The sequence below is a fragment of the Phacochoerus africanus genome, chromosome 6 (assembly GCF_016906955.1).
Source record: "Phacochoerus africanus isolate WHEZ1 chromosome 6, ROS_Pafr_v1, whole genome shotgun sequence".
NCBI lineage: Eukaryota > Metazoa > Chordata > Mammalia > Artiodactyla > Suidae > Phacochoerus > Phacochoerus africanus.
Genome location: NC_062549.1, coordinates 122,744,682 through 122,767,516, shown reverse-complemented (window position 1 = coordinate 122,767,516; position 22,835 = coordinate 122,744,682). Strand labels below are relative to the sequence as shown.

The window sequence follows — 22,835 nt, the reverse complement described above, 5'->3', positions numbered from 1 at the left end:
AAGAGGCAGCTCGGATCTGGTATTGCTGCGGCTGTGGTGCAGACCTCAGCTACAGCTCCAATTCGACCCCTAGCCTGGGAACTTCCATATGCTGCAGGTGCAGCCCTAAAAAGAAAAAAAAAAAATAATAATAATCTAAGCTCCTGTCTTAAAAAAATCTAGGAAAAGAAGAGTAAAATGAGCCCAAAGCAACCACAAGAAAGGAGATAACAAAGAAAAGAAGAAGAGAAAATAAACGAAACAAAAAGCTGATTCTCTGAAAAGATCAATAATATTGACAAATCTCCATCAAGACTGACAAATACAAAAAGAGAAAACAGCACTTGTCGATATCAGGAATGAAACCAAGGCTATAACCACAGATACTAAAGCAATAAAAAAAAGGACAATTAGGGAACACTACTGCTCTCTGCACATCTAAATTTGACAATTTAGATGAAATGGGACAATTCCTTGATAACCACTAGCTACCAAAATTCACCCAATATGAGACAGAGTCTGAATAATCTTATGTCTATTAAGGAAGTGCAATCTGTAGAAAAAAATGCTTCTGAAAAAGAAATCTCCAGTACTAAGCGGTTTCACCAGAGAATTTTACCAAATACTTAAAGGAGAATCAATATAAATTCTAAACAATCTCTTCAAGAAAACAAAGAGGGTGAAACATCTCCCAATCGTTTTTCAAGGCTTAATTTAACTCAAAACCAAAACCAAAGATGTCCAAACAGAAAGCTAGAGACAAATATCCCTCATAAATACTATCATAAAAATTCTCACAAATTACTAGCAAATCAATTTATATATAAAAATGACTATGTATCTATGTATAAAAAATGACAAAAATGATTATACATAAAAAATGATGCTCAGGTGGGATTTATTCTAAGAATGCAAGCTGTTTCAGTATTTGAAAATCACTCGATGTAATATACAGCTAATAAAAAATTATGATTGTGTCAATTGATGCAAAAAAAAAAAGGGGGGTGTGTGACAAAATTCATTTTGGCAGTGATACATTAACTTTTCATTAATGTCATCAATAAAAACTTTCTCAGCAAACTAGGAATTGAGGTTGTGTCAACTTGACTAGGCCATGAGATGTCCAGATATTTAGTCAAACTTATTTCCGTGAAGGTGTTTTGGGCTAAGATTAACATTTGAATCAGTAGATTGAGTAAAGCACACTGCCCTCCCTATTGTAGATGGTCTCCATCCCATGAACTGAACACATGAATGGAATAAAAAGGTTGAGTAAAATCCTATCCGATTGGTTCTGGTTCAGTTTTTCTAGAGAATCTTGACTAATATAGAAGGGAAACTTCTACAATTTGACAAAAAGCATCTATAAAAACCTTCAGTTGACATTATGCTAAGTAATGAAAGAATGAATGCTTTTCCCCGAAAACTGAAAAAGAGACAAAGCTGTCTGCTCTAATCACTCTTATTATACAAAATATTAGAAGTCCTAGTCAGTGCAATAAGGTAAGAAAAGGAAACAAATTATACACTGGTTGGAAGGGAAGAAATAAGGCTTTTCCTATTTGAAAAAGACATGACTGTCTAGAAAATCCCAGGAAAACTATTTTAAAAATTCTTAGATTTAATATGTGACTTTAGCAAGATCACAGGATATGAGATAAACAAAGATGAACTGTATTTTGATATGTTAGCATCAAACATGTAGAGACCAGCATTAAAACACAATATCATTTAAAACTTATAATTATTCCCAAAGAGTGAAATGTCAAGATATTAATTTTAAAAATGGACTTGATTTAGATGCTGAAAATGACAAAACATGGATGAAAGAAATAAAAGAAGATCTAAATAAATGAAGAGATACACCATGCCCATGGACTGACTGGAAGACTCAATATAGTAAAAATGTCAGCATTTGTATGCTGCATAGATAATTTTAAAATTTGTACGGAAACACAAAAGATCTCAAATAGCCAAAGCAATCCTCAGAGAGAAAAACGGAACTGGAGGACTCAGGCTCCTTGACTTCAGACTATACAACAAAGCCAGAGTTATCAAAATAGTATGGTATTGACACAAAACACAAACAGGGATTAAGGACCTAAATGTAAGACTGGAAACTATAAAACCTTTAGAGGAAAACACAGGCAAAACACTCTTTAACATAAACCACAGTGGTATCTTTTCAGATCTACCTAGTGAGAGTAATGAAAACAAAAACAAAAATAAATAGGACTTAATTAAACTTAAAAGTTTTTGCACAGCAAAGGAAATCATAAACAAAATGAAACGACAACTCACAAGATGGAAGAAAATATCTGCCATCAAAGTGACTGACAAGGGATTAATCTCCAAAATACAGAAACTGCTCATGAAGCTATATGTCCAAAAAAGCAATTTAAAAAATAGGCAGAAAAATCCAAATAGACATTTCTCCAAAGACGTACAGATGGCTAAAAAAAAACAAAAAACAAAAACATGAAAACATGCTCAGCATGGCTAATTATTAGAATGCAAATCAAAACTATAATGAGATATCACCTCACATGGGTCAGAATGGCCATCATCAAAAAGTCTACAAACAATAAATGCTGGAGAGGGTGTGGAGAAAAAGGAACCCTCCTACACTGTTGGTGGGAATGTAAATTGGCATAACGTCCTAGGAAAACAATATGGAGGGTCCTCAAAAACCTAAAAATAGAATTATCATATGATTCAGCAATCACACTCCTGGGCATATACACCAACAAACAATGATTCAAAGGGATACATGCACCTCAACGATGAATGCAGCACTATTCACAAATAGCTAAGACATGGAATCAATCCAGCGTCCATCGACAGATGAATGGATTAAGAAGATGTGTTACGTGTATACAATGGAATATTACTTCGCCATAAAAAAGAACAAACGAATGGCATTTGCAGCAACATGGATGAATCTAGAGATTATCAAACTAAGTGAATAATAAGTCAGAGAAAGACAAAAATCTTATGATATCACTTATACGTGTAATCTAAAAAAAAAATTGATACAAATGAACTTATTTGCAAAACAGAACAGACTCACAGACATAGAAAACAAACTCATGGTTACCAAAGGGGACATGTGGGTGACAGTGGGGGAATAAATTAGGAGTTTGGGATTAACAGATACACACTACTGTATACAAAATAACATAACCAGCCAGGACCTACTGTGTAGTACAGGAACTCTACTTAATACTCTGCAATAACCTATATAGAAACAGAATCTGAAAAGAATGGATATATGTATATGTGTAACCGAATCACTCTGCTGTACACCTGAAACTAATACAACATTGTAAATCAACTATACTCCAATAAAAATAAAAATTACCAAAAAAAGCAATCTAAAGAAACATAGCATCTAAATGCAATATGTGGTCCTCACTGGATCCTGGACCAGAAAAAAGGGCATTAGCGGGACAACTGATGAAACTGCCATGAAGTCGCTATAGGTTTGACTACTACTGTTATTTAACAATGTTACTATTTAGAGAAGATGGGTGGAAGATATAACATTTTCGTATTAATTTTAAGATGTTTTTGTAAATCTAGAATTATTTCAAAATTGAAAAAAAAGATAATTAAAAAAAAAATTAAGATCTCAATTTCCCCCAAACTGATCTATACATATAATGTAAATCCTATCAAATTTCCAGCAAAATTCTCCTGTATATATAGACAAGCTTATTTTAAAATTTATATGGAAAGGCAAAAGAAGTAGAGCAGCTAGGATGGTTCTGAACAAGAAGAATGAAGTGGGAGAAATCACTGCCTGAAGTTAAGACTTACTATACTCAGCCACAGCAATCACAACAGCCTGGAACTTAGTTGGCCGAGGAAAAGACAGAGATCAATGCAACAGGGATGCCAGGAATAGATAAACACAAATACACCCAATTAACTTTTAAAAAAATTTTCAACTAATTTTTAACAAAAGGGAAAAGCAATTCAGTGGAGGAAGGAAACTTGTTTTTGCTTGTGTTTTTAAACAAACTGCACTGGTCATGCAGAAGCAAAATGAGCCTTCATCAAAACCAAATACCTTATACAAAAAATTGATTCAAAATGATCTGGAGATTAGACGAAAAGCATAAAACTATAAAACTTATGGAGGAAAACATGAGGAAATCTTTGGGATCTAGGGTTACATGAAGAGTTGTTAGATGTGACAACAAAAATATGATCCATGAAAGAAAAATTGGATAAATTAGACTTCATCGAAAGTAAAAACATTTGCTTTGTGGAAGATCCTGTTAGGAAGATGAAAAGACAAGGTGTGGATTTAGAGAAAATGTTTGTAAATCACATACTGGATAAATACATCTAGAATATACAAAGAACTCTCAAACCTCAGAAGTAAAACAAATAATTCAATTAGAAAATGGGCAAAAGGCATAAACAGACATTTCAGTAAATAATAGATATTAATGACAAATAAACACATGAAAAAATGTTCAACATCATTAGCTATTAGGGAAATATGAATTTAAAATACAATGATATATATCACTACACACCTAAGAAATAGTCATAACAGCAAATGCCAGAGAGAATGCAGAGAAACGGAATGGCTAATATATTGCTGCTGAGATGCAAAATGGTACAGCCACTGTGGGACATAGTATGGCCTTTTCCTGTAAAGCCAAACTTGAACTTTCTATCCGACCCAGCAATCTCATTCTTGGGCATTTACAAGAGAAATGAAATCTTAACGTCTATACAAAAACCTATACATGAATGTTCATAGCAGCTATATTCATAGCAGCAAAAAACCTGAAAACAATTCAAATGTTCCTCAGTGTGTGAATGGTTAAAGAAACAGTAGTATATTCATACAATGAAATTCTATTTAGCAATAAAAAGGAATTAATGATACAAGCAAAAGACCTGAATGGAGCCCAAGAGCATTATTAGTCAGTTTTAAAAAGTCAATCTCAAAAAGTTCCATACCATGTGATTCAATTTACAGAACATTCTTTTTCTTTTTAATAGTTATTTCCCCAATACAATTTTTTTTTCCTACTCTACAGCATGGTGACCCAGTTACACATATATGTACACATTCTATTTTTGCACATTATCATGCTCCGTCATAAGTGACCAGTGCTACACAGCACGATCTCATTGCTAATTGATTCCAAAGGCAGTAGTTTGTATCTATGAACCCCAAGCCACCCAACCACCCCAGTCCCTCCCCCTCCCCCTTGGCAACCACAAGTCTGTTCTGCAAGTCCATGATTTTCTTTTCTGTGGAAAGGTTCATTTGTGCCACATATTAGATTCCAGATATAAGTGATATCATATGGTATTTGTCTTTCTCTTTCTGACTTACTTCACTCAGGATGAGAGTCTCTAGTTCCATCCATGTTGCTGCAAATGGCATTATTTCGTTTTTAGGGCTGAGTAGTATTCCATTGCATGTATATACCACATATTCTAATCCAATCATCTATCAATAGACATTTGGTTTGTTTCCATGTCTTGGCTATTGTGAAAAGAGCTGCAATGAACATGTGGGTGCATGTGTCTTTTTTAAGGAAAGTTTTGTCCAGATATATGTCCAAGAGTGGAATTGCTGGGTCATATGGTAGTTCTATGTTTAGTTTTCTAAGGTATCTCCATACTGATCTCCATAGTGGCTGTACCAGCTTACATTCCCACCAACAGTGCAGGAGGGGTCCCTTTTCTCTACACGTCCCCCTCCAGCATTTGTTATTTGTGGACTTATTAATGATGGCCATTCTGATTGGAGTGAGGTATTACCTCATAGTAGTTTTGATTTGCATTTCTCTAATAATCAGGGATGTTGAGCATTTTTTCATGTGCTTGTTGGCATCTGTATATCTTCCTTGGAGAACGGTCTATTCAGGTCTTTTGCCCATTTTTCTGTTGGGTGGTTGGCTTTTTTGCTGTTGAGTTGTAGAAGTTGTTTGTATATTCTAGAGATTAAGCCCTTGTCCGTTGCACTGTTTGAAACTATTTTCTCCCATTCTGTAAGTTGTCTTTATGTTTTCTTTTTGGTTTCCTTTGCTGTGCAAAAGCTTGTCAGTTTGATTAGGTCCCACTGGCTTATTTTTGCTCTTATTTCATTTACAGAACATTCTTGAGATGACAAACTACACTGATGGGAAGTGGCTGGTAGAATAAGACTGGGGATAGCACAGGGGCGTTCCTCCACGGTGATGGAAGAGTTAGGTATCTTGATTTTGAAACATACTTAGAACAGCAGAGAGGTGCGTGCGCGCGCGCACACACACAAGCACACTTGAATGTATGAAACACGGTGAAAACTGAACAAGGTTTCTAATTAACAGTCATATACTAACATCAATCTTGATTTTGATACTGCTCTTCAGTTACGTAGGACCACCCCCAGGGGAAGCCGGGTGGAGGGGACATGAATGCTATTTCTGTGACTTCTTGGGATCTACAATTATTTCAAAATTAAAAAGGCAAAATAATCTATAATTATTTCAAAGTTGTGTTCAAATGCTTTTCAAAATAATCTCGAGTACTAACAAGCTGTAGGCTGAAAAGACAGAATAACTCTTTCTTTCTTTCTTTTTTTTGGTCTTTTTAGAGCCACTCCCTCGGCATATGGAGGTTCCCAGGCTAGGGGTCTAATTGGAGCTGTAGCCGCCAGTCTACGCCACAGCCACAGCAACACGGGATCTGAGCCATTTCTGCAACCTACACCACAGCTCACAGCAACGCCAGATCCTTAACTCACTGAGCAAGGCCAGGGATCAAACCCCCGTCCTCATGGATGCTAGTCGGGTTCACTAACCACTGAGCCACAATGGGAACTCCCAGAAGAACTATTTCTGATCCAAAGAATTTCCCCCAGTGGAATTACTCTCTATTTCATGCCTGCTTGTTGTTTCATGACTCCATTTTTTTAAAAGCTAACTAAATATAAGCTTCTTGAGGACACAGGCCATGTTTAATTCATCACTTTCAGTGTCTGCTGTAATACAGACATTTAGACAAATACTAGTTAAGTTTTTCATTGAGCAAGTTGTCCATTTGCAAAGAGAACTGGAATTATGCTACTGTTGACCATTTTTGTGACCTCAGGTACTTACATCTCTCTGGATTTGGAGCTCCAGAAGGAGGTAAAGAGGGAGGAACACTTCGTTGGGGGACTGTTAGGAGAATGAGATGAATTAATATGTATATATATATATATAAGGTGCCTAGAACAGCACCTGATACGTAGGGAGAGTTCGGTAAGTGCTGTTTTTCTAAAAATTTTAAAAACTATGACTTCAATTCACATGAATCAAAATGATAAACCATTTCCTCCAACTTCTATTATATGTCAATGAAAAGAAATCTGTACATGGGAATTACAGAGGAAAAAGCCCAATCTGCCACAAGATTGAACCTTACAAAAAACGACTACCTTGCTACTACAGTCAGGCCTTAAGTTCCAGATCCCATTAATGTCTAATAACAATAAATATTAAATTGAAAATGCTAGTTAATAAAGGTACAGCCTAGGAGTTCCCTTCGTGGCCCAGTGGTTAATGAACCTGACTAGGATCCATAAAGACACGGGTTCAATTCCTGACCTTGTTCAGTGGGTTAAATACCTGGCGTTGCTGTGAGCTGTGGTGTAGGTCGCAGATGTGGCTTGGATCCTGCATTGCTGTGTCAGTGGTGTAGGCCAGCAGCTATAGCTCCGATTTGACCCCTAGCGTGGGAACTTCCATATGCCGTAGGTGCAGCCGTAAGAAGGAAAAAAAAAAAAAAAAAAGGGATAGCCTAAAGATTTTCACTTTATGTACATTATGTGTCTGTCACTCAACTGACTTATCTTTCACTTTTCTTAAAATGACCTTCTCCATCTTCGATTAAATGGCATCTCCATTTTCAAGGCTCATCCAGCTCCCCAGAGAGGACCTGTCACTCTACCACCACTCAGCTGCGGGCAAGACTGCTGTCTACTGTGCTTACCTTCAAACTTCTTCACAAAGGACAAGTCCTGTCATGGAGGAGGGTCCTTGACAGATATCTGTGAATGAACAAACCACTGAGTTCCTGTGATACTCCCGCAGCAATTTTCACTTGGCACCAGATGGCACTTGGCGTAAGCATCAGAATTACCTTCCCATTTGGCTCCTCGACTAGACTGTAAGCCCCCTGGGGGCAGGGCCCGGGTCCACTCCTGTTTGCACTCTCAGTGACCAGCACAGCGACTGGACTTTCATCAGAGAGGTGCGCCGAGAGGCTACCAAGCGCCAGGCACTGCTGCATAAGCACAATGAACAAGGCGGCTGCAGTTTCGTATGGAGTAACAGATAAAAAAGATAGTTTTTTAATGGAATTAGCACTACAAAGAAAATTAAGCAGGGCAGTGTGACATGAAGACATGAGCTGGAGGAAGGACTACTCGTCAGGGTGAGCCTTTGTGAGGAGGTAACAGCTGAGCTCAGAGAACAGAAAGGAGCCAGTCAAGTTCAGAGCAGGGGTGAAGAGGCCCAGGCACAGGGGGCAGCAAGAACAGTGGTTCTGAGACATCAGTCAGCTGGGTCTGCTGGCGGGGAAGGCGGGGAGGCAGCTCTGGCTGACACGCAGTAAATTAGGGGACAAGAGGAGAGAAGAGGTCAGAGAGGAATGTGCAGGCTGCACTGAAAGGTCTGGACTTCATTCTGAAAACGCAGAAAGCTGCTGGATGATTTTAAGTGTGGAGTTAACAGAATCTCATATACCAAAAAAAAAAAAAAAAAAGAAATCACATTGGTTGTTACGTGGTGAAATTGTCACAGTGGTTGTTAACTGGCAGGGGTTGTGAACTCCCTTCCAGAAGCAGGTAAGTTAGGGGACCATGCAATGGGCGGGGAGGTGGGGGTGGATGGCACGGGGGCAGAGATGATGGACAGAAACAGATGGATGGGATGATAAAGTCAGAAGACATGGTTGGCAGAGCTTGTTAGTGAAGACGAGAAGCAGGGTGTGGCAGAGAGGAATCAAAGATGTCTCCTAAGGACTGGACCTGAGATCACCAAGATGGATCCGCATCTCAAATCCACCCAGACGGAGAAGAGTGGGAAAGATCTACCATCGTGGCCCAAGAAAGTGTCCGATGTCTATGAGATACAGAAACGGAAAAGCAACACAGGTTAGGCACTTAACAGAACACTTGGAGGACGAGAGACTCAAAATCAGACATGCAGTCTTCCAAACTTGACTGACTCTATTTACTGCTTCCAAGGTTACAGAGACAAACAAAATAAGAGATTGAAATGACGAGAAATCTCAGTTCATTTGATGAACTGTGTCATTTTTGGCTGCTGTAGATGTTCTCTGACCCAGATTCTTAATACAAAGCGGCTGAATGTTTATGGCAGAAACTTTAGACAAATGCTGTAACTCGATCCAGTATTTGTGCCACTTAGAGCAGGTCTTAGAACACTGACGTCCTGAGGTGTCGGGAGGAGCAAGCAGTGACTCACCAAATCACTTTGACTCGAAGACTATTACAAGCCATATGTGAAGCTACTGGGAGCCAAAGGTTTTGATGCTTTTGGCAATAATTCACATTTTAAAATTCATATTTATTGAGGTATAATTTTACACAGAGTCAAATTCACCCTTTGTAGGGCACAGGTCTCAGTTATGACAAACATAAAATTAAGTAAAACCACCACCAGCACCATCACAATCAAAAATCAAGATACAGAACAGCGTCTCACCCAAAAAAGTTCCTTTAAGATCTTTTTTTCTTACTTTTCTTTTTTTTTTGGGGGGGGGTGGCACAGGTAGGGCTGCACCTGCAGCATAAAGAAGTTCCTGGCTAGGGGTCAAATTGGAGCTGCAGCTGCCAGCCTACACCACAGCCATGGAAGCACTGAATGAGAGCCGCATCTGAGACCCACGCTGCAGCTCGCGGCCACACTGGATCCTTAACCCACTGAGCGAGGCCAGGGATCAAACTCACATTCTCACGGAGGCTACACTGGGTCCGTAACCCACTGGGCCACAACGGTGACTCCTCATTATCTTTTTAAATTTAAGAATAGTCTTATGACCTTATGACTCTCATTCACGGATACCTGGCAAAGCCATATTTCTTGAAAAATATGATACATGAAATAGCAGAACAACCTAAAAAGTATTTAATGACCTTGTAAAAGAAGAAACCAGCCATCCATTCCAATTAGCAAGGGTTAGATTCCGGCCTCTAAAACAGACTTTAATAACTTTTCTCTAAGATGCTTTTCATCTGACAATTGGCCTGGAAGAAACAAGCATGACTTTTAACACACACGCAACAAGATTTGCACACTTTTCCCCCAAAGCAACCTGAGCTTTTGAATTACTATCTCGTCCAAAAAGTTAATTAACATTATATAGTCTCACAATACTTTTACATGTGATTTTTTTTTTTTTTTTAATTTTTCTTCCGCATCCATGGAAGTTCCTGGGCCAGGGATCAAATCCGAGCCGCAACTTCAACTCACGCCACAGCAGTGGCAACACAGGATCCTTAACCCATTGTGCGGGCCAGGGATCAAATCTGCACCACCGCAGAGACAATGTCAGGTCCTTAACCCACTGTACCACAGGGGGAACTCCTACATGTGATTTTTCTGTAACAGGAAACTGGTAAATATAAATTTGATTAATTTTCCAAGTCAATCTCATTTGTGAAATTTTGTAATAATACCATTCCTGTTATTTTCATTATCCATTTTGAATTTTAAAAAGATTCTATTTTGACAAATACACATAACATTTAATTTTGAAATGTATATGCTTATTACTATTATTCAATTAGATCAGCCTGTTAAATCCACTATGAAAGCAGGTACTTAACTTGAGCAGCTGTAATATATTTAAATTTTATACTCTCAATTAGAGGACGTGATGTTTAATGCAATTTTTTTAAATTTTATTGTATTTTTGCTTTTTTAAGGACTGCACCTGTGGCACGTGGACGTTCTCAGGCTAGGGGTGGAATCGGAGCTGCAGCTGTCAGCTTAAACCACAGCCACAGCCAAGTGGGATCCAAGCCGTGTCTGCAACCTACACCATAGCTCATGGCAATGGCAGATCCTTAACCCACTGAGTGAGGCCAGGGATCCCACACACATCCTCATGGATACTAGCTGAGTTTGTTTTTGCTGTGCCACAACAGGAACCCCTGTAATTTATTTTAAAGTAATTTACTAATTGATTCTTAATTGGTCTGAATGAATGAACACATCTTCCATGGTGAACCAGAAATGGTGGCGTACTTTGGGTTCTAGAATCAGAAAGACATGGATTCCAGACCTAGCTCTGTTTTTTACTGGTTGTGCATATTCCGGGCAAATAACTTCCTGCCTCACAGAGTCCCAGTTTCCTCCTCCATTAAACGTGAACAGCAGCACCACCCGCCTCAAACAGCAGGAATGCAAGGGCTTAGGACCAGGTCTGGCATACCTCGGTGTGCTCAATAAATGCTAGATAGTATATACTGGATAGAATTTTTATTTTAAAAACACTGACATGTTCCATTATTATTCAGCATTCACTCTAAAACAACGAGGAAAATGACTTTATTTACATTTTATAGATGACAAAGTGAGGGAGAGAGAAAGAGGAATGGAAAGCAGGCTTACCAGTTCAGGGGCACACAGTTAAGTGAAGCAGAAAGGCACCTGGCTGTTCAGCCAATCGGGTAACTGAAGGTCTGATGCTATCCTTTCTAAAAGTGGGTCTTTCTTCCTTTCTTTCTTTTTTAAAGCGGTAAAGAAGGAATTTTGATAAAAGTCATAAGAAAGCCAAAGACGCACAAAGATAGACATATGGATCAATGAAACAAAATAGAGAACCCAGGAACAAACCCACACACCTGTATAAACCTTAACCTTTGACAAAAGAGGCAAAATTTTACAATGGAGAAAAGAGAGTCTCCTCAATACGTGGTGCTGGGAAAGCCGAACTGCTGCATGTACATCGATGAAGCTAGAACACATCCTCATACTAGATACAAAAATAAACTCAAAATGGCTTAAAGACTCAAATAAAAGACATGATGACATAAAACTCCTAGAAGAGAACATTTTCTGACATAGATTGTAGCAGTGTTTCCTGATGTCAGTCTCCTGAGGCAAAAGAAATGAAAGCAAAAATACACAAATGAGACTTAATCAAACTTCTAAGCTTTTGCACAGCAAAGGAAACCATAAACAAAGTGAAAAGATAACCTACGGACTGGGAGGAAAACATTAAAAACTGATGCAAACTGTCAAGGGCTTCGTTTTCAAAACATACAAACAGCTCATACAACTCTGTAACAAAAAAGCAAACCCAATCAAAAAATGGGCAGAAGACCTAAACGGACATTTCGTAAGGAAGACAAACAACTGGCCAACAGGCACATAAAAAAGCTGCCCAACATCATCAATTGCTAGAGAAATGCAAAGCAAAACCACAGTGAGGTACCACCTCATGCCCATCAGAATGGCTATCATCAATAAGTCTACAAATAGAAAATGCTGGAGAGGGTTTGGAGAAAAGGGAGCCCTCCTGCACTGTTGGTGGGAATGTAAATTAGTACAATCACTGTGGAAAACATTACGGAGGTACCTCAGAAAACTAAAAACAGAACTACTGTATGATCCAGCAATCCCACTCCTGGGTATATATACAGATAAAACTGCAATTAAAAAAATACTAGCACCCCTATGTTCATAGCAGCACTATTCACAATAGCCAAGACATGGAAACAACCTAAATATCCACTGACAGAGGAGTGGATAAAAATGACGTGCTACATTTATTCAATGGAATATTACTCGGCCATAAAAAAGAATGAACTAATGGCATCTGTAGCAACATGGATGCAACTAGAGATTGTCATACTAAGTCAGAAAGACAAATACCATATGACCTTACTTATACGTGGAATGTAAGAAATGATGCAAATGAACCTATCTGCAAAACAGAAACAGACTCACAGACATAGAGAATGGACTTGTGGTTGGCAAGGGGGGGTGGGGAGGGATGATTGGGAGTCTGAGGTTAGTAAATGCAAACTATTACATTTAGAATGGATAAACAACAAGGTCCTACTGTATAGCACAGGGAACCCCCTCCACCCTCCTGGGATAGACCATGATAGAAAATAATATTAAAAGAGAATGTACACATATGTATAACTGAATCACTTTGCTGCACAGCAGAAATTGCCCCAACACTGTATATCAATTATACTTTAATTGAAAAACTACAATGAGGTATCTTTCACACTGGTCAGAATGGCCATCAGCAAAAAAATCTACAAATAATAAGTGCAGGAGAAGGTGTGAAAAAAAGGGAACCCTTGTACACTGTTAGTGGAAATGGAAATTGGTGCAACCACCATGGAAAATAATATGAAGTTTCCTTTAAAAACTAAAAATAGAGTTGCCATATGACCCAGCAATCCTACTTTTGGGCATATATCTGGAAAAGACAAAAACTCTAATTCAGAAAGATACATGCACCCCAATGTTCACTGCAACACTATTTATAACAGCCAAGACGTGGAAGCAACCTAAACCGTCCATCAAGAGACGAACAGATAAAGAAGGTGTGGCACACAGACGCAATGGAATATTATTCAGCCATAAAAAGAATGAAATAATGCTCGTTGCAGCAACATGGATGGAGCTAGAGATTCTCATACTAAGTGCAGTAAGTCAGAAAAAGACAAACATCATATGCTATCACCTATATGTGGAATCAAAAAAATGTTATAAATGAATTTTTTTACAAAACAGAAACAGATTCGCAGACACAGAAAACAACCTTATGGTTACCAAAGGGGAAGGGAAGAAGGGATATATTAGAAGTTTAGAATTACCAGATACACGCTACTATATATAAAATAGCTAGACAAGGACCAACTCTGTAGCACAGGGAGCTCTAGTCAATATCTTATAGTAACTAAATATCTTATAGTAAACTTAAATGGAAAAAAATCTAAAAATTAAGTATATAAAGAGTGTATATATATAAATATATATATAACTGAATCACTTTGCTGTATATCTGAAACTAACACATTGTAAATCAATGTACTTCAGTTTTTAAAAAGGCAAAAATATTCAACAAAAAAAATATTCAACAAAAATAAAATAAAATTGGTGGCATTACAATAATAATAAAAAAAAAACCCTAGGATGAATACGGAAGAGATCTGCATGTTGTAGCTCTTTTGTGTGAGAAAGAAGGCCTCTTACCCACTAACTTTTTGTGTAAAAGGGAATTTCATGGAATGGGAGTTCATTCTGCGAAGTCAACCATATCAGAGTAACTGACCGGATCATGTTCAGGTTTGAAATAATTTTGGAAATTCGGTTTAACACAGAAATAAGCATTTCACATTTCTTCCCCCTTTCCCCTCTTATTCCTTTAAAAACATCACAATAGCTTTTTTTTTTCCCGTCCACTCTTTATAAGCAAAGTCACAGTATGCAGAAAATTTTAGACTAAGTGAGAAGGAAACTGAGAGGACATCCAGTCCGATCCTTTTGTTTTAACGTAGAGAGTGATGCCCAGAAGAGAACTAAAATAAAATGTCAAAGTGGGGCCTGGGACCGAGTGTCCTAATGCCTCGTTGTTCCTCTTTGCAAAACGAGGGTAGCAAATCCCTAGGCTGGGCAGTCACCTGGGCTCTGGGCAGACGTCGTCCACCAGGTCACTGCCCTCTTCCCACCTTCCCACCTCAGGGTCCTAAAGTCACCACACTCAACCTGGCTGCTGCTGGGACAATGGCCATGACGCTGGTGATTTAGTAAATGTGACCCCCAAATTTCTAGGTTAAAATGTGAAGACCTTTTTCCTTCCATTTTCTCTCTTACGCTTTAGAAAGAATTAAACCTTTAAGAGCAATAATGATCTTTGAGGAAACATCTGAATTCTACACACTAAAAACATGGTTGGAGACCGTGAGATAAACTTATTTTGTCAAAGATTTAAAAATAATTCTAAGCAGGAGTTCCATCATGGCTCAGAGGAAGCGAATCTGACTAGCATCCATGAGGACCTAGGTTCGATCCCTGGCCTCGCTCACTGGGTTAAAGATCCAGCACTGCCGCGAGCTGTGGGTGTAGGCTGCAGACACAGCTTGGATCTGGAGTTACTGCGGCTGTGGTATAGGCCAGTGGCTATAGCTCTGATTGGACCCCTAGCCTGGGAATCTCCATATGCCGCAGCTGTGGCCCTAAAAAGATAAAAATAAATAAATAAAATAAATATAAGCAAAATTAATCTATGGTGACAGAAATCTGAAAGTGGCTGCTTGGGTCTAGAGGCTGACAAGAAAGGGACAGGCGGGGTAAAGGAAGTGTTATATAGCTTGAAAGAGATACAGTCAAAAGTATACACTTAAGATTTGTGCCTTCCACTGTTTGTAGGTTAGAGCTTTCATTTTTATTTTATTTTATTTTATTTTATTTTATTTTATTTTATTTTATTTTATTTTGTCTTTTTGTTATTTCTTTGGGCCGCTCCCGCGGCATATGGAGGTTCCCAGGCTAGGGGTTGAATCGGAGCTGTAGCCACCGGCCTACGCCAGAGCCACAGCAACGCGGGATCCGAGCCTCGTCTGCAACATACACCACAGCTCACAGCAACGCCGGATCGTTAACCCACTGAGCAAGGGCAGGGACCGAACCCGCAACCTCATGGTTCCTAGTGGGATTCGTTAACCACTGCGCCACGACGGGAACTCTCCATTTTTATTTTTTATTATTTATTTATTTATTTATTTGTCTTTTTTTTTTGCCTTTTCTAGGGCCGTTCCCATGACATGTGGAGTTTCCCAGGCTAGGGGTCCAATTGGAGCTGTAGCCGCCAGCCTATGCCAGAGCCACTGCAACATGGGATCCGAGCTGCATCTGCAACCTACACCACAGCTCACGTCAACGCCAGATCCTTAACCCACTGAGCAAGGCCAGGGATCGAACCTGCAACCTCATGGTTCCTAGTCAGATTCGTTAACCACTGCGCCATGATGAGAACTCCTATTTTTTATTTTTTTAATTTTTTTTTTTTCTTTTTAGGGCCACACCCGTGGCATATGGAGGTTCCCAGGCTAGGGGTCCAATCAGAGCTGTAGCTGCCAGCCTACACCACAACCACAGCAAAGCAGGATCTGAGCCATGTCTGCAATCTACACCACAGCTCATAGCAGCGCTGGATCCTTAACCCACTGAGCGAGGCCAGGGATCAAACCCGCAACCTCATGGTTCCTAGCTGGATTCGTTAACCACTGAGGGGAACTCCTGTAGGTCAGATCTTTTAAAAACAATCTAAACTGAACTGCAATCCAGCTGGTGAAAGGCAATGACCAAGCTGATAGTGATCTTTCAAAATCATCGCAGCTGAACACATTTCTGTTCAACTACCGGAGAGAATGACATCCACTGAGCCAGAACTCATGTATAAGGAAAGCAGATTAATTTTCTTCAGGCTATGCGGATTAATGGATTCTGCCTTAAAGAGGAATGAAGGTATTATTTACGAACTGTGTACACTACTTCGATAATATATCTCTGATCTGCATTTTGCCTTCTGAAGTCCACTCAGAATCTAGCACTTCATCCCAAAGAGCACAGAGAACTTGAGACCTGCACAGCGAAGGAAGGTAAGGTGCAATGTCGGGCACCAATGAAGCGTTCACATTTCTACTTTCTATATTATTTTCCTATAAAAACTTGAGTGGGTATGACATCCTGCCCACTGCATGTCATGTTTGGTAACAGAGTTTTGACAAAACAAGAAGGATACTGAAAAGGAATTTTTTTAAAAAGGCCTTTCTCTGGCTGACAAGCCAGCACACGACCTTGGCTCGGGAACCAGAGGTGGATCGGAGCACAATTAGGTAACCATACTGCTCTGTTGGTCCTTATTGCCAAGAGACGGGGAAGAGAAAGGGGAAATTCTGAGTTCTTGTTACAGCTAGAAAGGGAAGACAAATGTCTCACCTCTTTCAGCAAAGTGCATGGAAATGATAAACTTCAGCAGATGTTCGTAAAAGGTCTGGTACGGGATCTGGTGAAGTTACAATCGGCGGCCGTTTACGAAAACAGTGTGTCCTGGGAGTTCCTGTCGTGGCACAGTGGTTAATGAATCCCACTAGGAAACATGAGGTTGCGGGTTCGGTCCCTGCCCTTGCTCAGTGGGTTAACGATCCGGCGTTGCCGTGAGCTGTGGTGTAGGTTGCAGACGGGGCTCGGATCCCGCTCTGCTGTGGTTGTGGTGTAGGCCAGCGGCTACAGCCCCAATTGGACCCCTAGCCTGGGAACCTCCACATGCCGCAGGAGCGGCCCCAAGAAATAGCAACAACAACAACAACAACAACAACAAAAAGACAAAGAAAACAGTGTGTCCTGTCACCAAGGAGGGCTCCATGGGACAGGGACCTTCCCTCTCCTCCGAGGGTCATACCTACCAAATCTGGCTTCACTCGGTGAGTCAGGGGGAAGGAGAACCACAGGGAGTAGAGGGTGCTGAGCGCCGAGGACGGCCAGGACTGCTGAACCTCCCGGCTCCTGGGGACGCGGTGGATGTGGTACTCGGGTAACTGGAAGGAAACAGTGAAAACCGAAATCAACCGGGCTGCTGGTGCTGAAGCTCAGCCCAGTAGCGGCTGATGTCTGCGTACACAGGACGTGCCTTCCTGATTACTTGTCATGTTCATCGGAACTCCTGTACAATTAAGATAGAAAGCCTTTTTCAGGCTTTATACAACACACATTTGGGTTATGACAAAAGGTTCCTAAATTTGATTCAAAAATGTTCAAATCTGTATTGACAGTAAGTGGGAGGAATTTTTTTTTTCTTTCTTTTTAGAGCCATACCTGCTGCCTATGAAGTTCCCAGGCTAGGGGTCGAAGTGGAGCTGAAGCCGATAGCCTACCCCACAACCGCAGCAACGCCAGGTCCGAGCCACATCTGCGACCAACACTGCAGCTCACAGCAATATCGGATCCTTAACACACTGAGTGGGGCCAAGGATCAAACCCAAATCCTCATGGATACTAGCCGGATTCATTACCACTGAACCACAACGGGAACTCTCCGGAAACTTTTTATAAAATATGTTTTAAGCAAAGGCCTTATGAGACATACTAAGAGTCCTTATAAATAAATATGTAACACCAGTAACCTAGTATCAAGATGGGCAAAGGAGATGAACGGACAAATCCAAACAGAGGAAACACAAAGGGCCAAAAAAGATATGAAAAGATGGTAAACAAGAGAACACAAAGAAAGCCATGAGTTACTTTTCACCTATCTGATTGGCAGGAGACTGGCTGCTCAGTGTTGATAGGGTTTAGGGAAATAGACATTTATATATCCTGGGCAAAGACAATGGTACTTTTGGGGAGGGCAACTTGGAAATATCTATCAGAATTGTAAGTGTGTCTACTTTTTTTTTTTTTTTTTTTTTTTAGGACCAAACTCCTGGCATATGGAAGTTCCCAGGCTAGGGGTTGAATTGGAGCTGTAGCCAATAGCCTACACCACAGCTGCAGCAACGTCAGATCCACGCCATGTCTGCAACCTATGCCACAGCTCATGGCAATGCTCAGCTTAACCCACTGATTGAGGCCAGAGATTGAAGCTGCATCCTCATGGATGCTAGTCAGATTCGTTTCCGCTGAGCAACAGCAGGAACTCGCAGTGTGTCTACTTTTTTTTTTTTTTTATCTTTTTGCCATTTCTTGGGCCGCTCCCTCGGCATATGGAGGTTCCCAGGCTAGGGGTTGAATTGGAGCTGCAGCCACCGGCCTACGCCAGAGCCACAGCAACACAGGATCCGAGCCGCGTCTGCAACCTACTCCACAGCTCACAGCAACACCAGATCCTTAACTCACTGAGCAAGGCCAGGGATCAAACCTGCCACCTCATGTTTCCTAGTGGAATTCATTAACCACTGAGCCACAATGGGAACTCCAGTGTGTCTGCTTTTGATCTGGCATTTCTACCCCTAGAAATATATCCCACAGATTGACCCACGTGCTATCCACTTTATCACTGACGTCCATCCATGTAGGAAAATATATGCAGACACACGAACAAATTACACAGATTTATAAGAACAGGTGTGGAAGATGTGCCTAGATGAGCTATTAAAGTGGATACGCAAGTTGCAGGACAGTGTGTGTAACACGGTCCAGTGTGTATTGACAAATCACACAGCTGTGTGTGTTTGTATACACGTACATACACACATTAGTATGTGCATGAAGAAAATCTGGAACCATTGGTCATAGATTGTATTTGATGAGGAAGGGATTACACAGGGGATTGAAAGCCAGAAGCTGAGTGCCCCTGGGGGTTCCTTGGAGCCTGACTTAACCACAAGCGTTGTCAGAGAACAGAGGACAAAATATCTAATCCCTTCTCCTCCCATCCCCCCACCTTTGGCCTAGAGGGACAATATGCTCCTGGAGAAAAGACAAACAAAAAACTTTTCCTACACAACTGGAAGACACAAAACTACTGGTCCTAAGTTTTCTTGCATTTAGGAAAATGTGTGAAACTGAGAAGAGGCTTCTGTTATGCTCCAGGAGGTCATGAGTGTAGGTCCTTTAATTCAGCATAGAAGGAAAACGGGCATTTCCATTATGGCTCAGCAGGTTAAGAACCCGACCAGGATCCATGAGGTTGTGGGTTCGATCCCTGGCCTCACTCGGTGGGTTAAGGATCCGGCGTTGCCGTGAGCTGTGGTGTAGGTCGCTGATGCAGCTTGGATCCCAAGTTGCTGTGGCTGTGGTGTAGGCCGGCAGCTGCAGCTCTGATTCAATTCCCTAGCCTGGGAACCTCCATGTGCCGCAGGCTCGGCCCTAAAATGAAAACAAAAACAAAAACAAGAAAGAAAGAAAGCAAGCAAGCAAGCAAGAAAGAAAGAAAGAAAAGAAAAAAGGGAGGGGTGAGGGGTGGAATGGGCTGCACATTTGACTGCTCCATTTTTATGATGATAAAGGACCTTCCCTCTTCTTTGCATGTTACACCAGCAGAGAAGGAACAATCTGGGCTCAATAGGTTATTTACTATTTTTGTTACTTATTTACTTACTAATCATTTATTAAATCAATGTGGGGTTTTTTTTTTTCCCTTCCAAAGGATTAAGGTACTAAACGTTTAACTAGAAAATAATGCTGAATAGTAACCTCACTGTAGACCATCCAGGGAACAGCAGCCAAGAGAGGGCAAACTTTCTGTGAGATCAGTAATTGAAAAATATGAATAGCTAAAAGGAGCTGAAACCAGGTCTCCCTAAAACCGAATTCCTTTGGTGAGTTTGATTAACCACGCTCTCCAAACTCTCTTCCCCATCTTCCCTCGGACCTGCATCCTGAGCTGCCTGAACACTAATCCTGCAGAGTCAGACGACACCCCTTGCTGATGCCGATGTGCTGTTCACGTGCTGAAACCGCGAGTATATACACCTGTCCTCGTGAACGTCCAAACTCAGGTGTTTCTCCAGGGCAGGATGAGCCGACAGACCCCTGGGCCATGGACCACCTGGCCTGAGATTTATAAACTGGAACATCCGACTCCTGAAACTATGATTAAGTAACGTCATAGAAATGTCACAAGTCAATTAATCCCAGACTTGGTTTTTCCCCTTAAAAAAAAATCCCTAATGCAAAGACCAAGTGGGAGTGGACCTGAGGCTTGACTCCCACTCCCTTGCACGGCGCCCAGCAAGAAACCCCTACTCTCCTGCAAACTCTGGCCGTCAGAGTTTGACTCTGCGCTGTGGGCACAGGAGGCCTTGGTTTCAGCATGATGGAGTCAGAATCCCTGATCCGAAACCTTTTGTGCCGGAAGTGCTTTGAAAAGGTAATACAGGAGTTCCCGTCGTGGCGCAGTGGTTAACGAATCCGACTAGGAACCATGAGGTTGCGGGTTCGGTCCCCGCCCTTGCTCAGTGGGTTAACGATCCGGCGTTGCCGTGAGCTGTGGTGTAGGTTGCAGACGCGGCTCGGATCCCGCGTTGCTGTGGCTCTGGCGTAGGCCGGTAGCTACAGCTCCGATTCAACCCCTAGCCTGGGAACCTCCATATGCCGCGGGAGCGGCCCAAGAAATAGCAACAACAACAACAACAATAACAACAACAAAAAGACAAAAAAAAAAAAGGTAATACAGTACCCAGACCATATATTACATACTATCTGCCTCTGAAGTTTGGAGAAGCAACCAAACACGTCTGCAGCAAAACATGAATCTTCATACTCAGTGGGATAAAAGCTCTTAGCGTCATACCGATTCAAACCGGGTTTTGCTGTTAAATAAACTTGTGACAAACTTGGAACTTTCTCCCCCCTCAGTTTTCTGAGCTTTCTAGGATTTCAGATCAGGGAGTACCACCTGTACTACCGAATACGTTTGAACCCAGTGAGATGTCATCGCTATTATAGTAAAAAGAGCCCAACAGGATCTTATTTTAAGAGTATGATGTTACTTCCAAAATTCGAGGCCTGATCTTTTTCCGCTTTTTTTTTTAGGGCCGCACTCGCAGCATGTGGAGGTTTCCAGGCTAGGGGTCGAATCAGAGCTGTAGCTGCCAGTCTACACCACAGGCACATCAGTGCAGGATCCGAGCATGTCTGCAACCTACACCACAGCTCACAGCAATGCCGGATCCTTAACCCACTGAGCGAGAGGCCTGATCTTAACATCTAGGATATTTCCTTTAACAAAGCATGACTGCGTATCATGCCCCTTAAATTTTTCAAAGCGATGAGTATATAACTCTGTAAGGAAGCAATGGGCAATATTTCTGGATATTTTTAGGGTATCGAGGGGCTTGACTTTGGCTCTGGAAGCCCAGCTCCTTTGACTCCACATGAGCTCCGGGAAAGAGGCAAACACACAGGGCTGGGCAGGCCTCTGCAGGGCCCTGGAGAGGGAAGAACGGCCTACACCTCACTCCATGCGGCAGCCTGAAGCAGCAGAGGAAATGGGTTTAGGAAGCCTCCAGGCCATTCCCAGAAGAAGAACGGAAACTAGTGGAGGCACATTCTGGGGGTGGGGCGGAGGGGGACTGAGGGACCCCCACAGGAAACTATAAAAGCAGGCCTGAGGGTGAGCAAACAGGGCAGTGATGGAAGAGTGATGACCTCTCTTTTGACCTCTGGACGCACATGTAAGGAGCCCAGCCTCGGCCTTCAAGTCAGATGCCAGGCTGGGGACGCAGCCTGGAGGGCTGGGGCCACGCAGGCCAATGACCACATGCTGCAGTGTCCACCAGGCACAGGACGGCCTCAGTTTACACCTGTGGCTCCAGCATCATCAGCAGCAGCAGCCGGACTTAAAGGATACGGCCTATGGTCACCCCCAGAGTGGGGCAATGAGCCGGTTCTCCCCAGTGATTGGGGGGGGGGGGGCTTATTAGCTGAGGCAATGCGATGCAACAATCTACTTAACCGTCAAGGATGACAATTAAGTGGTAGCTGGGCTGAGAGCCAAGCTGGAAGTCCTACCAGCGAATAAACAGGAAAACAGGGAGGTGGTGACCAGCGTTTGGGGGGGTGGGGGGTGAGCTAACCCCCAGGTGAGGGGTCGGAACCATGACCTGGCTGGTGGGGGGGGTGAGGGGGGTGCCCTCTCAGGCTTGGGCTCTACGCCAGAGAGGCTTGTACTGCCAAGTCCCATCTAAGTCTTCCCCGCATTATAATGTTCTCATAACAAGTCAGGTAAGGTGGAAACCCTACCGCCAAATCCAAGTCTCTTCCCACCCTCCCCCACCAGATCAGTTCTCAGAGGCGCCTGTGCCGACTCATCTTTCTAAATAACCCTTCACCTCCCATCTGTACACACGCGCCTCCCTC

The 22,835-nt window shown here is 41.6% G+C and overlaps 1 protein-coding gene across 6 annotated transcripts in view; it reads right to left on the bottom strand.

Annotated features, from left to right (window-relative positions):
- Positions 1 to 22,835, bottom strand: part of ALG14 (ALG14 UDP-N-acetylglucosaminyltransferase subunit) — a 160,842-nt gene that overhangs the window by 100,678 nt on the left and 37,329 nt on the right. For all 6 annotated transcript variants that reach the window (XR_007135610.1, XM_047785251.1, XM_047785252.1 and 3 more), the window contains exon 3: positions 17,441 to 17,572. Coding sequence is in view for 5 of the 6 variants with exons in the window: in XM_047785251.1 (XP_047641207.1) it covers positions 17,441 to 17,572 (132 nt within the window). In the remaining variant the exon portion in view is untranslated. The remainder of the gene's footprint in view (positions 1 to 17,440; positions 17,573 to 22,835) is intronic.